The sequence below is a fragment of the Crotalus tigris genome, unplaced genomic scaffold, assembly GCF_016545835.1.
Source record: "Crotalus tigris isolate CLP2741 ecotype Arizona unplaced genomic scaffold, ASM1654583v1 scf7180000017883.2314494, whole genome shotgun sequence".
NCBI classification, from domain to species: domain Eukaryota; kingdom Metazoa; phylum Chordata; class Lepidosauria; order Squamata; family Viperidae; genus Crotalus; species Crotalus tigris.
In genome coordinates this window covers 99,074-114,482 of record NW_024096700.1, presented here as the reverse complement: position 1 = coordinate 114,482, position 15,409 = coordinate 99,074, and the positions used below count along the sequence as shown (strand labels likewise).

General features: G+C 40.7%; 1 protein-coding gene across 1 annotated transcript in view; it reads right to left on the bottom strand.

Moving 5' to 3' along the window:
- CFTR (CF transmembrane conductance regulator) overlaps positions 1-15,409 on the bottom strand; it is a 112,706-nt gene that overhangs the window by 2,356 nt on the left and 94,941 nt on the right. Inside the window, exons 25-26 of the mRNA XM_039343983.1 lie at positions 10,899-11,071; positions 4,002-4,107 (exon numbers count right to left, since the gene is read on the bottom strand). Coding sequence (XP_039199917.1) covers positions 4,002-4,107; positions 10,899-11,071 — 279 coding nt within the window. The remainder of the gene's footprint in view (positions 1-4,001; positions 4,108-10,898; positions 11,072-15,409) is intronic.

The window sequence follows — 15,409 nt, the reverse complement described above, 5'->3', positions numbered from 1 at the left end:
AGTTTTGAAAGAATGACTATTTAGTTTGCCTGGTGAACTGTAGAGAGAGCAGAAAACAAAATACTGTTTAATTTCCTGTTGTTACTCTGTCATATTATCCAGTTTGTTCTTCTGCCTTGAATTTAAGAAGTCTTCAGATTTTGTCTGGAATCTATTTATGTGTAATTGGGTTCTGCCATCTTGGTCTTCACCCTTTTTTCTCTCTTTCAAAATGGAAGAAGGATGAAGCTGATTTTGCCCCAAATAGAGGACTGAGAAGCCAGAGCAACAATCTGCGCTCAAGGGAGAGTGATGGAAGGACCCTATTCGGGCCCCAAAGGCTGGTGGGCAAGCCACGTGGGGAAAGCAGCAGAAGCAGAGTATCAATCAGTCCCCCCTGGAGTCATGGTGACCCAGGGGAGCAAGTGGAAGGCTAGTTGAGGAGCCAAGTGGGATGATCCAACTGAGTGGCAATTTCCAGCCACAGCTCACAATTTGTCAATGGAACAGCTGAGAGCTGGGGAAGCCATCTCTCCAAGGGCAGTGATCATGGGAGTCAGGACGGGGGCCATGAAACCACTACCTACCCTGTCTCCTCCCTTCCTACAGCCGATGATGCCAACCCCACTCAAGGCAGTGGGAACCCCCCATGAATGGATGGCAGCTCCCATCCGTTCCACCATCCCATTGGTGGGGCAGAGGCTGGCACTTGCAGCCCCAGTGGCAGACACCCCTGGCAGCAGTGGAGTGGCTGCCTAGGTGCATCTTAGTATTAGAAGACCAAACGCTGCCTCCTCTAGCGGTCCGGTTCGATGGGCAATCTGACAACTAAGCCTACTTCCTGACCCAGGTCTGGAACTATATGGCATGCCATAAAGACAAGCCTGCCCGGGTCAATGCCATTACATCTAACCTGGAGGGGAATGCAGCAGGATGGTGGGTGTCTCTCCACGACAAGGAGGCTCCAAAACTGCAAGACCTAGATGCTTTCAGGTAGGTATTGCGAGACAGACTTGAGGACCCCATAGCAGTCCTGCATCCACTTCCTGCAGCAGAGTACATCCAAGATTTTTGTAGCCTGGCAGCTCACCTGAGAGATTGGCCTGAGCATATACTGGTTTACCAATTCCAGGAGGGGCTGAACAAGGAGCTGTATCACAACTGGCCCACAACCTTCGAGCATGATACCAGTTAGCCACAAATGTGAAGTTTGACTTGATGGAGTACCGGGACCATGCTGCACATGAAAACTGGCCAAGACAAATGCCCGAGAGACATCTAGCACCCTGTGGATGAAGAGGCAGTGTACCCCCTGCAACAGTGTAGAAGCCCTGCTGGAACCCAGGAGCATGTTTTCAATGTGGGAAGAAAAGCCAATTGCCTCACGTTCACAACTGCTATCTACACTGTTAGCCCCAGCACAAACAAAGCTGGAAAAACCACCCAAGAAGCCAAAGGAGAAAACACAGGTGGCTCAAAAGGTTGTGGAGTTCTCTCTCCAATCCAACAAAGGGGAGAGAACTTCAGCTCATGACAAAGCCTGGCTTGGTCATCTACAACAGGGCTTTTCAACCGGTGGTACTTTAGCACCTGGCAGGTGGTACGCAACCCCTAGCCAAGTGTAGTGGGGGAGGGAATGAGCTAAAGCGGTGCCGCACAGACCTGGAGGAGATCAGCTGGAGCCACAGAGCTTGGCAGAAGCCCCAGGATCTGCTTGTGTGGCTACATGCTGGTTGGAGTTTCCAGTGCACCCGGAAGAGAAAAGGAGGAGGAGGAGGGCAGAAAGAGGAGAAGCTATAAAATGAGCAGGTTTTGGCAGGAGAGGGGAAAAACAGGAGAAAGAGAGAGAAGGGGCTTTTGTTAGCGAAGCAGTGAAGAGACAGCGAGCGAGTGGCCTTTGCAAGCAAAGGGTGAGTGAAAGAGTGAGAAAGAAGCTTGTGCGAGCAACATGTGAGTGAATGAGAGCAAGAGAGAAGCTTTTATGAGCAATGTGTGAGTGAAAGAGCAAGAGAGAAGCTTTTGCGAGCAATGTGTGAGTGAATGCAGCTCTTTACTGCAGAGCCAGTCTTGAAACACCCAAATCCAGATGAACCTTTCATGATCCAGGCTGATGCCAGCTATGTGGCAGTATGGACAGTTTTACTCCAGAGGAACAAAAAAGGAAAGTTGCAATCATGTGCCTACATGTCTTGCAAGTTATCTGATACTGAGAGATGGTGGGTCATCTGGGAGAAGGAGATTACACAGTCCAATGGGCTCTTCTGACCTGGAGGCAGTTTTAAAGGGTAGTAAGATTCCATCTGAGGTGTGGACAGACCACAAGAACCTGGAGGTGTTAAAGCCGCTTGAGGGAGCTGTCTCCTAAGCAGGTCCAATGAGCTCAGTATTTTAATTGCTTCAATTTCACCCTTCACTACTTGCTGGGGGGGAATTTCTTAGCAGATGCCCACTCTCACATGCCCCAGTACAGGAGAACCCAAGAGGAAATAATTAATTCCATTATCCCATCCAGGCAACTTGCAGCCCCAGTGCTCATGAGGCAGCAGAGAACAGTCTCCCTGCAGCCGGCTGGGGACTTGTTGACACAACCTCTAAAAGATGCCTTGGAGGTAGACGAGTGGTTCCAGAGACATAAAGATGACCTGATGTTAAAGGAGGGCTTGGTCTGGAAGGGGAGTGAATTGTATGTCCCAGCCAGTCAGAGAACCTTGGTCCTGCAGAGGAGCCATGACACAAAACCCACAGGGCATCCCTGGCTTTGTGAAGACCCTTCACTTGTTAAAGAGACAGTTTTGGTGGCCAAAGATGAAAAAGGACATAGAAACCTATGTGGCCAGTTGCCCTGTGTGTGCCTCCATTAAATGCCTGCCTGGAAAGTGTCCAGGCTTGCTACAGTTGGTAGTCAACCCATCTAACCCATGGGAGAAGATATCCATGGACTTAATCATGGAGTTGTCTGAGAGTGCTGGGAATACAGTATTATGGACTGTCATTGAACTGTTCTCGAAGCAAGCACACTTTGTGGCATGTCCAAAGATTCCTTCTGCCTGGGTCCTAGCCAAGATGTTTGTGCAACACAATTACAGACTATACAGGGTCCCAAAGTGCATTATCTCGGACAGGGGGGTGCAATTCACTGCAAAATTTTGTCAGGAATTTTTAAAAATGATAGGCTTCTCCCAACTCATTAATAGAGCAATACCTGTGCTGTCATGTAAATTATCAACAGACTAATTGGGCCGAGCTCCGGCCTCTCGCAGAGATGGCATATAACAACTTGGTGCAGAGCAGCACAGGTTTTACTCCTTTCAAAGTGGGGACTGAGTTCATGCCCATGCCAGAGCTCCCACAGGAAGCCCCATCCTCAGTGTCATTAGCTGACTAGAGGGAGAGGAGCACTATGAGATCAAAAAGATTCTTGACTCCAGATATCACAAGGGAAAATTACAATATTTAATACTGTGGAAAGGCTAGCCATTAACAGACGCTGAGCGGGTGGCTGTTCCAGATGTTAGGCAGAAAAGTTAGTTAAGAGGTTTCACACTAAGTACCCTCAATGGCCCCAATAAGGAATGTAGTAGTAGTTGGGTTGTAAGTAATAATGTTTATATATGTATATTGTTTCAGGTCTACCCTTCTTCTGGGGGGTTGGCATGTCAAGACTGACTCACACTTTCACCTACATTTTGCTTCACTTGCAGCTTGACAGTAAAAGGGAGGGGGTGGAATGGAATGCAAGGGTGGGGGAATGGCATCCAAGCATCCATCAACTCTTGTGACACATTGCTTCCATCTCAAGGATACACCAAGCAGATATCCCAGCAGAATAGAAGTGATTGGTGGACATAATGGACTATGGTTGGCCTGTAGGGAAAGGGGGAAATAACTATGCTTGCTTTTGTGTGGGAAATCTGGAGCTGGTTTCATTACTCTTGTGCCAATGTGGTTTATTCAGTAAAGTTTTATACTCTTGGTAAAATAATGTCCCAGGAGTTTATTTTTCTGTATTCACACATACTCACCAAGTATTGCTGGCATTCTAGCAGAGCTTCTAATCTGTGTTCTGATAAAATCACTGTACAGTTTGCAAATGCGTGCTTGAGCGTCTTTTTGATGACTTGGAAGGTCCTGAAAGAAAAACATTTTTTAATATGTGAACAAATACAATATAGAAATGTGATTAGATTCCAAGATTTTTAACAGACATTTTTACAATGTTTGTTCACTTTTATTATATTGCTCTAGGGTGTCTAAAGTTCAGATGCAATATCATAATGACATATACAGTTAAAGTTAGGCCTAACTAGTTATTGAAGTAACTTTCATGAAAAACAAACTGAAATTAAGTGTGTGCTTATTTTATGCTCCTGTATATATTTTATTTCTTGACTTAGCCAGAGAAAGTTAGAAAAAGTTAGTGTTTGCTACAACAAAGAAAAAAATGGACAATTGATTAAATTTGTTTAATAGTTATTTTTTCTCCTAAAGCAATCTTAAGGGCTATAACTATAGGCACAAGATTACAAGGATCAAACAATTTTCAGCTTCATTTCCCAGAGTATAGTGGAGAAGCTGCAATTGTTAAATTACCTTAAATTATTGTACATCTGTGTTTTTATAACAAGAGAATATTGTATATTGTCTTTTATATTGCATATATTGCATAACATTGCAAACTAATGCCGATCACATCTGCCAACCTGCATTGGACCAGCATGGCAGATTATGATCCATTCCTTTCACATGTCAATACAACCTCAAAAATGGCCCTCATTCTCCAGAGGCCCTAGGGCACTACACACGGCAGTGGGAAGACCTGCCCAAAGGCAGAGGGTGCTAAGGATCACTGAATTAAATCATGCTGCCTTTGGACTTTGGACATAGGAACGGTCAACATTCAAACAATGAAAATGGACACTTATGAACTATTTATTGAACTCAACAATATACATTGGGATATTATTGGATTATGTGAAACATGACAAAAAGGGGAAATGTAATTGAATTTGATAGGACTGGGCATTTACACTAGAGGTACCTAAGATGGACAATGTGGTGGAATTGGTTTTCTCATCAACCAAAAGCTGAAATACTGTACTAAAATTTAAAAGTATATCAAATAGAGTAACCCAATGCATCATTCAACTGGACAAACAGTACAAGTTTCAAATCATCGAAGCTTATGTGCCAACAATAAGTTATAGTGATGATGAAGTCGAAGAGATTTATGATGATGTGGCCCGCCTTCAAGACAAAGAAAAATGCTAATATAAAGTACTAATGGGTGACTTTAATGCAAGGATAGGAAGAATAATACCTGGAGAAAAAGTGACTAGCCCGTATGGAAGTGGGGAACAAGATAATAGAGGCGACAGACTAGTAGATTTTGCAGGAACTTTATATCATGAACTCATTTTACAAGAAAAAAGCTAGCAGAAAATGGGCATGGAAGAGTCCATCTGGGTACCCAAGCAAAATTGACTATATAATGTTAAGTGATAAAATCATATTCTGCAATTGTATTGTTATTAATAGTTTTAACATTGGAAGTGACCATAGAATGGTATGAGCTAAAGTGAAGACAGACTGTCAAAAAGAGCATATGAAAATGATAAAGATGTCATGAAAAACAAAAATAAAGATTTGATAAGCTGTTAGAGGAGAACAGCAATTTTGAGATTAATCTATCAAATCCCTTTCCTCTATTGCAAGATTTGGAAGAAATGAAAATCATGGACCAAAATGAACTAATAGTCAAAAACATCCTTGAATCTGTTATATCTATAGCACCACCAAAAAACAAAACAAAACACTTTGTACAGTCAAAAATCTCTGATGGGACTATTGATTTTATGAAAAAACAAGGGACAATGAAGAATACTGGAAGTTTCATTAACAAACTGGAGTATGTTAAACTTTGCAAGACCATAAAAAAACTTATCCTAGAAGAAACACGTCAGTTTAACCTGAAGCTTGTTAAAAAGACAATTGAAAAAAAAAAATAAAGGGATTAACAGAGCAAAAAGCAAGTTTATAAATACAAGAAAGAAGGATTTTGCATTAAAACATGAAGATGTGTGTAGAACAGGAAATGTTAGAATAGAATAGAGCTGGAAGGGACCTTGGAGGTCTTCTAGTCCAGTCCCCCACTCAAGCAGGAGAACCTATACCATCTCAGACAAATGACTGTCCAGTCTCTTCTTAAAAACCTCCAGTGATGAAGCACCCACGATTTCTGAAGGCAAGCTGTTCCACTGGTTAATTGTCCTCACTGTTTGGAACTTTCTCCTTAATTCCAGGTTGCTTCTCTCTACGATCAATTTCCAACCATTGTTTCTTGTCCCACCCTCTGGTGCTTTGGAGAATAGTTTGATACCCTCTTTTTTGTGCAGCCCCTCAATTACTGGAATACTGCTATCATGTCACCCCTATTTCTTCTTTTCTTTAGATTAGCCAAATCCAAGGCCTGCAGCCGTTCTTCATATGTCTAAGTCTCTAGGCCTTTGAGCATCTTAGTTGCTCTTCTCTTAACTTTTTCCAAGGTCTCATCATCTTTTTTGTAGTATGGTGACCAAAAATGGTTGCAGTATTCCAGGTGTGGTCTCACTAGGGTTTTATAAAGAGGTACTAATACTTCATGTGATCTTGAATCTATGCCTCTGTTTATGCAACCCAGAATTGTATTAGCCTTTTTGGCTGCTGCTGCACATTGCTAGCTCATAGTCAAGTGATTGTCCACTAGGACTCCAATGTCCCTCTCACGGTTATTGTTTTTGAGCCAGGTTTCACCTAATTTGTACTTATATCTTTGATTTTTCCTGCCTAAATGTAAAACTTTGCTTTTCTCCACATTAAAACTCATTTTGTTAAAAAGGGCCCATTGTTCCAGTTTGTCAAGATCTTTTTGAATCCTGAGCTTTTCTTCTGGGGTGTTGGCTATTCCTGCCAGTTTAGTGTCATCTGCAAATTTGATGAGTTCCCCTTCTATTCCCTGATCTAAGTCATTGATGAAGATATTGAAGAGTACTGGCCTAAGAAGGAGCCTTGTGGTACCCCACTGCTTACCGCTCTCCATGTAGATGTAGTACCATTGAGGATTGAGTACAATTTGTCAGCCAGCTACAAATCCATATGGTGGTGATGTTATCTATTCCACCTTTTTCTAGCTTACCAAGCAGTAGATTGTGGTCTACTCTGTTTAATGCCTTATTGAAATCTAAGTATACTATGTCCACAGTGTTTCGCTGGTCTACTAATTTGGTCACTTTAACAAAGAATGAAATAAGATTGGTTTGGCATGATCTGTTTTTAACAAACCTGTGCTGGCTACCAGTTATAACTTTGTTTGCTCCTAGTTATTCACAGATCTGTTTTTTGATTATCTTTTCCAGGATCTTTCCAGGTATCAATTTTAGACTGATTGGTCTGTAGTTTCCTTGTTCTGTTTTTCCCCCTTTCTTGAAGATGGGAACCACATCAGCCCTTTTCCAATCCTCAGGTACTTCCCCAGTGCTCCAGGATTTTTGAAAGATATGGTGCAATGGTTCTGAGATAACAGCTACCTGTTCAGAATTCTGGGATGTAATCTGTCGGGTCTTGGTGATTTATATTCATCAAGGTCGGATAGGTGTTCTCTTACCGTTTTCTTGCTTATTTTAATTTTTGTTTCTAGTTTGTCTTTTGCAGTAGTTTTTCTTTTGGTATGTTGTGCTATAATTTCTTTTTGTGTGAAGACTGATGCAAAGAATGAGTTAAGCAGCTCTGCTTTCTCCCTATCGCTTGTTAGTTGCTTGCCATTTTCTCACTTTAGTGGCCCTACAGTTTTCTTTTTTTCTTAATTAATATGTTGAAAAAAACTTTCTTTTAATTATCCTTGATTTCTGTTGCAAGTCTTTGTTCATTCTGAGCCTTTGCTTTCCTGACTTCATCTTTACGTGTTCTGGCTGTCTGCTGATAATCAGTCTTAGTAATGTATCCCTCTTTCCATTTTTTGGAGTACTTGTCCTTGTCCTTTTTGTCTTTCAGTTTGTCAGAGAGATCTTTTGTGCAGCCATGCTGGTTTCTTCTTGACTTTCTTGTTTTTCTTTTTTAGTGATATTGTGCTGGACTGGGCTTTTATGATAGCATTTTTCAGAGTTTCCCATGTTTCTTGAGTTGTTTTCCCCTTTAGGATTTTCATCCATGGAATCTTTCCTAGGTTCTCTCTGAGTTTGTTAAAATCAGCTCTTTTGAAGTTTAAGACATTGGTTGAATTATTTTCTATTGCTTGTGTTTACATTATATTGAATTCCAGTTAGAAATATTTGGAAAATTCTATTCAGAGATATACAAAGATCAAGAGTATCAAAAGTACTTAAAAGTACCAACATCCACCCACAAAAGAGGAAATGCCAGATATCCTAGTGGAGGAAGTATCAAATGCCGTAAAATCAATGAAAAATGGTAATGCTTCAGGAAATGAGTGTGTTATGATTGAAATGCTGAAAGTTTACACAAGATACTAGTAAAACTATACTCAAGATGCCTCAGAAAAGAAAAAATACCTGATGCATGGAAAAATGCTGAAATGATTCTTATGCACAAGAAAGGGATCCAAGATGATTTAAAGTATTGCCCAATAAACCTTCTTTTAGTCATCTACAAGGTTTTCATCAAGATAATAGCAAAAAAATATTGAGAACATTAAATGATGCACAGCTAAAGGAGAAGGTAAGGTTCAGAAGTGGCCACAGCACAATGAATCACATCCAGGTTGTTCAGCAAGTCATTGAAAGGCACAATGAGTACACCATGCCTCTGTGCATGGCTTTCATTGACTACAAAAAGGCCTTTGACTCAGTATTCCATTAAGCAATAATTAATGTATTGCTTAACCAAGGTGTAGGCACTGCTTACATAAACTTATTACAATCAATATATGAAAAACAAAGGCGACAATTGCCTTAATGATCTTAAAGTGGAAATCAACATAGAAGAGGTATACAAAAAGGCAATACAGTATCACCTATCCTTTTCTCAGCCTGCCTTGAAGAAGTATTTTGCAAACTAGACTGGGCAAAAGATGAAATAAAAATCAATGACGCCTATTTAAATTACTTAAGATTTGCAGATGATATTCTCTTCTCTTCTCACAAGACCCTGAAGAGCTACAAAGACACATACAAGAGTTCCACAAAGCAACAGAACCCTTTTGCTTAAAAATAAACTTGAAAAAGAGCCAAATTTTGTTTAATAAATTCACTAAAGAAAGAAAAAATGTTATACCTGGAGAAGAACTAGACTCAGTAGACCACTACATATACCTTGGCTAATAGATCTCAGTGGAAGGTGATACAATAAAGGAAATTGAACGGCATCTTAAATTTGGTTGGCAGGCATTCGACAAGCTAAGCATAATTTTCAAGAACAACTTCCCCCTATGCCTGAAGAGAAAAGTTTTCAATCAGTGTGTGCTACCTGCTCTAACATATGCCAGTGAAACATGGACACTAACCTCACAATCAATACAAAAGCTACAAGTGGTGCAAACAGACATGGAAAGATACATGCTCGGCATTACAAGACAAGATAGAAAGGCCTGCACATGGATTAGATAACAAACAAAAGTATACGATATCATCAAGAGAGTAAAAGAATTGAAATGGAAATGGGCTGGTCGTATAGCAAAAAGAATGGATGGCAGGTGGACCAAGGCAGTCATAGAATGGATCCCACTTAATAAAAAGCACCCACAAAAGAGACCTAAACAAGATGGAGCTACGACATCAGCAAGTATTGTGAGCCCAATTGGCAAAAGAAAGCTCAGGACCATATTGGTTGGAAACATGTGAAAGAGGCCTTCATCCTGCAGTGGATAAACAATGACTAAAATAATTGCACACTGCTGGTCTTTATTGTTGGAAATTATTACATTATTTTAAACCTTGAAGAGTACCAAATATTACTTCTGGGCCTAATTAAATAGAAGTTTACCTTTAAAAAGATACTTGTTCAACTTCTGCCAATCATCTAAGGGCGTAATAATCCTGTGGCTACTAGCACCAACTTGATGATACATATAAATCAAAACTTTTCCAGGCTCATAGCTCAACTAGCTCAAGTAGCAAGAAGTGAAAAATTAATACACTACAAAATATAGTACTTCTTTTTAAGGTAGAGGGAATTTACAAGGACTTTGGGTATATGATAAAAACTGTTTGCTGCCTGGGCCTTAGATGTTGTTTTGGCTGTAAAGTCTACTTAGGTCCTGTTCTTTTGAAGACTTCATATTGATCTCAGGAGAGAATACTGATCTTCCATGCCATATGTCTGCTAACCATCTGTTACAATGCCTTTAAGCAAACAACTTCAGTCTAGTGCCACCCAATCTTTCATTCCAAATCATGACAATGCAGTATTAAGATCAAGTACTGAATCTCTGTGAATTGTTTTCAGACAATAGTAAAATTTGTTCCATTGGTTTACTTTATTTAAGATACAGTTTTGGATAATGAAAAAGCATGATTAACATTGCAGAGGATTGCCATATATTTTATATTTATTCTCTAGATCAGACATGTCAAACTCGTGATGTCACATGATGTCGCACAACGTATCAGGACAGTTTTGCCATTGCCAGCAATGGGGTGGGCGTGGCTTCCACGTGATGCGTCTGGCCCGTGGGCCAGCAGTTTAACACCCCTGCTCTAGATCATTTAAGCATTATGTATACAATGAAATGAGTGATAGAAGAAGGAATTGCAAAATAGTATCCAAACTGTTGAAAGGCATTTTTACATTGGATTATAAATAGGACAAAGCATACACTTTTTGATAAATTCAAGTATGTACTTTTGTAGTGTAAAATTCTGAATGTAGGCAAACCAGAATCACTTCATTATAGCCAATATATACCAATACAGTATTTTTGTGGTACTTACATTTGATCAAGATGAGCACTTGGTTCATCAAGAAGAAGAATTTTAGCTTTACTGAGAATTGATCTGGCAAGACACATCAATTGCTTATGTCCATGGCTGAGGACATAGCCACCATCAATAAGAACAAAATCAAGCTGGCCTGGGAATTGCTCTATTACAGATTTCAGTCCAACCTGAAAGCATAACAATTGGACAAAGAGAGGGGAGAAAAGGAAACATTTTGTATCACACAAATGGGCTTGTTTTATTTCAGCAATATTGACACAAAACCTTTGGAGCACATGGAACTCATTTAGCATGTTTGGGAATTAACATAAAGCTATAATTTGATATTTTAATTATGACTTCTTTGTACTTTTGGTACCAACTGTATTCACTTATTGAGTAATTTGTGCTCTGCACTATGGAGTTTATAATATATCTGGACTTAATATCTTGAGTTACACAAATTTTATTTAATATACTGTTTCATTCTATACCTCCCTAACTATAAAAAATAACAGTGGCTTGAAACAGAAGTACTCTTATAGCTCGCAAATGTTTGTTGCTGGCACTTTTAACAATTTCCCCCTCTCTGCATCTCTTTTCATGGATTTATTTCCCTGTTCAGTTCCTGGAGTCACCTCCCTTGAAGTTTTGCCATGATTTTTTAAAGAGACATAAGGGATTTGTACCTGTATCTAATAAGGAGTGCATATTAAATACAAATCTTTAGTCTAAACAACATCTGAGAATAAGTCAATAGATGCAATTCCATAGTTAGGCTTAAAACCACAATTACACAACCTCAGCATTACCATTTTGTCATTTCCTGCTAAAATCTGTTTTGCAATACTCCACCCATGTACTTTTATATATATTAAGGAACCAAGTATTGCTCTCAACAATTCTTCTGTTTCCATACTAATAAAGTTTTAGTACTGAAAAAAGTGAGTCAACTGAAAGAATGACAATAGAGAAAAGGATATTTATACAGGGGAGTTTGGCACAAAGGTTTACCAAGTTAACAAGCCTTTATGGGGAATGCTAACAATGATAGAAGCCATGCTTCAAGATATTCTTTCTTAATGCTGACAGCAGCCAAATATTTAAAAGGACAGGTATGCCTGTTTTTCTCTGTCCCATTTTGGTTTCTACCAAGTCCAACCAAATGGCGGCCATGGCCACCCAATGCATATTCAAAAAGAATAAGGCATTGATTACACAGTTTCAGCCACTCCTTGACTTTTTTGATTCCCTTGCAGATGCCCCTGCTGCTATCTCATGGTAAGGAAAATATTGATGTTGGAGCTCCTTTGGCTGTCTTAGACTGTAAAAAATTCTTCAGTCTACCAAATGATTGTACACAGAAAAGGCCTTATGAAGAACAGGATGACAGCCAGTAATAGAAACTGGGGGCCTTAGAAAGACTCATATTGCTTGCTTAAGAATCATATGCAGTTCTTCCCCCAATCCCATTTTAGCGAAAAGAGGAGTTTAAATCCCACAAACCAAATAAAAAAACTGTCCTAACTGGAGCTTTAAAAAATTAATGTTCAGAAGTTATCTATTTTCATGTTTCAGAGATCTGTTTGGTTTAATTTCCATAGAAATTCTGGTAATCTTGAGTTTCTACTTCAACTGTAATTTGAAGTTTGCTTCAATTTTGATAAAATGCTGGGAAATAACTTTCTATTTTCTTTCCCTTGTTCCATCCAACCATTCATATTTACTTGGATTTCTTGTTGCAGCATGTCTCAATGATATACCAATCATTTTGTTATCTGGTACCTGTTTTCATGGTTATCTTTCCATCTATGCAGTCTGAGGATATGGACAAACTGCTCAAGGCTATCTCTCAACATTTATTAAATTATGTACTTCTGATACTGTCTATTCTTGTGGTGATGTTTAAATCTATGGCAGCATTTCAGTTCCAGATACTCTTGATAAGGCTAAATAAGGACTACTGAAACAAACAATGCAGAGTCAGTTTTATCTACTGGTTAAGGCACCAGGTTAGAAACCAGGTGACCATGACTTCTAGTCCCATTTTAAGGCATGAAAATCAGCTAGGTGACTTTGAGTCAGTTACTCTCTCTCAGCCACCCCACCTCACAGAGTTGTTGTTTTTGGAAAACAGGAGGATGAAGAAGTATTAGATATGTTCACAGCTTTTAGTTATTTATAAAAATAATAAAGGTGGGATATAAATAAATATTTATACAATAATCTGCCACTATCATTTCTGTAACCCTTACAGAAGACCCCAGAGTAGATGGGATTGAAATTTTTTATGTCTTTTTAAAAATATACTTTTGAGTTGGGATAATAGGGAAATAGTGTCCTTAAAAGGTACCATGTAGCCTTTTGTTATCCCAGAACACTGGTCTCAAAATAATCCCCAAACCACTAAAATAAAAAGTCGCCTATTTAAAAAAAAAAAAAAAAGATAAAAATGTTTTATCACCAGAGGGAGCCATTACAATATAAAACATTGCACCCTCTATTGATGAAGAAAAAAAGATGCATCTTATTTTGTTTGTGTGTGGTTTTATTTTCACTTCCTTAAAATAATAACATCAAAATTAAAACATAAAATTAAATAAGTAAAGTGAACGTATCAGTTTGCCTCACAAAGATCTGCAGCTGTTAAGCCAAGATAACTATGCATCTCTGGTTGCATTTCAGTCTTTTTTCATGCTTAGTTTTAGGACAGAAATACCTATGATAGCCTTGATAAATTATCTACACTTACCACTTAAAGACAGTAAGCTTGTCAGCTAGAAAGCTGACAGCCTGGATTCAAGACCCTAGCACAGACATGTCAAACACAAGGCCCGCAGGCTGGGGCCGGCCCAGGGAGGGTCAAGATTTGGCTCCCCGGGGCTGTCCCAGAAATGTCAAGGGACCGGCCCCTGCTGCTCCAGCCCTGGCCCACCCCAACCCGGCTGGGCACCCTCCTGGCGCACACAGAGGAAATGGTGAGCACTCCAGGGCTGGTGGTGCGCAGCAGCAGCTGCAGCTCATTTGCCTCAGCCCACCCCGCCCCTCCCAGCCTAACCCCATCACGACTGGCCATGCCCCACTTTTCTGGGCCTCTCCTCATCCGGCTCTGATTTGCTGCACCGCGGCTTTCCTTGTTTGGGCCATGGCATTCTGTAAGCCTAACGCCCAGGGCATGCCCAGCCTGTGGGATGAAAGGCGCAGGGATGGGAGCACGCGGTGGCACAAGCTGAGCATCAGCTGGCTCCCAGTTGCCCTCTCCACCACATGGTAGGGGCGGAGAGGGGAACACAGCACTCATGCAGAGCCACAGCCTGGAACTGCCAGTGGCCAGCAAAGTGTGAACCTCTGCGGCGGCTGGAGAGAAAGGGTGAGAAGAAGAAGAAAGCAGGAAAACCTTGTGTGTGTGTGAGAGAGAGAGAGTGAGAGAGAAAGAGAACCAGGAGGGGAAGAGGAGGAGGAGGAAGCCAAGGTGTTACAAAAAAGGGAAGCTTCCCCCTTTCTTCCCCCCTTCTTTTTTTAACCCCCCCCCACTCCATTCAGCTGCAGCTGGGGGGAAAGGGGGAGAAGGGGGAGAAAGCAGGGAGTGTGTGTGTGTGTGTGTGTGTGAGAGAGAGAGAGAGAGAGAGAGAGAGAGACTGAGCCAGCAGGGAAGCAAAAGTGTGGGGAAAGGAAAGTGTTGCAGAGTAAGCAAGCAACCTTACAAAAAGGAGATCTCTCTCTGTGTATCTCTCTCTCTCTCTCTCTCTCTCTCTCTCTCTCTCTCTCTCTCTCTCTCTCTCTCTCTCTCTCTCTCTCTCTCTCACACACACACACACACACACACACACACACACACACACGTGCATCAGGGAGGTGGTATGCAGGCAGACAAGAGAGCAAACTTGCATATTGGCTTTGTGTCTATTCTTGCTGCCTCTCCTCCCTAAAATCCAGGCAATAATAGTACTCTTTGGATTGAATGGGAAGTTAAGAGGTGAGTTGAAATTAAAAAGCCCAGTCAATTCCCCCCTCCCAGTGGCTTATGGCCACTGTTCTATAAACCAAACCAGGGGGACCATCTGGTCTAAATGGATGGTAAACAAAGATGATTAGGCTAAATCATATGACATCATATGGAGGCTAAAACATATGACAAATGTTTGTGGGATTGGATATGTCTAGCTTAGTGATGACATGATAGCATTGCTCCAATATTTGATGGGCTGCCACAGAGAAGAATGGGTCAACCTATTTTCCAAAGCATCAAAATGCAATAATAGATGGAAACTAATCAAGAAGAAAACCAGCCTAGAACTAACTAACCAGTGAAAAGGCTTGCCTTCAGAAGTTGTGGATGCTCCATCACTGGAGGCTTTTAAGAAGAGATTGAATATTCTGTTGTCTGGAATAGTATAGGTCCCCTGCTTGAGCAGGAGGTTGGACTAAAGACCTCAAAGGTCTCTTCCAACTCTCTTATTCTTTGAGAGGAGTGCTGCCAACCTCTTCCTCCCCTTGTTCCTTCCTGGGCACAGAGAGAGGGAGGG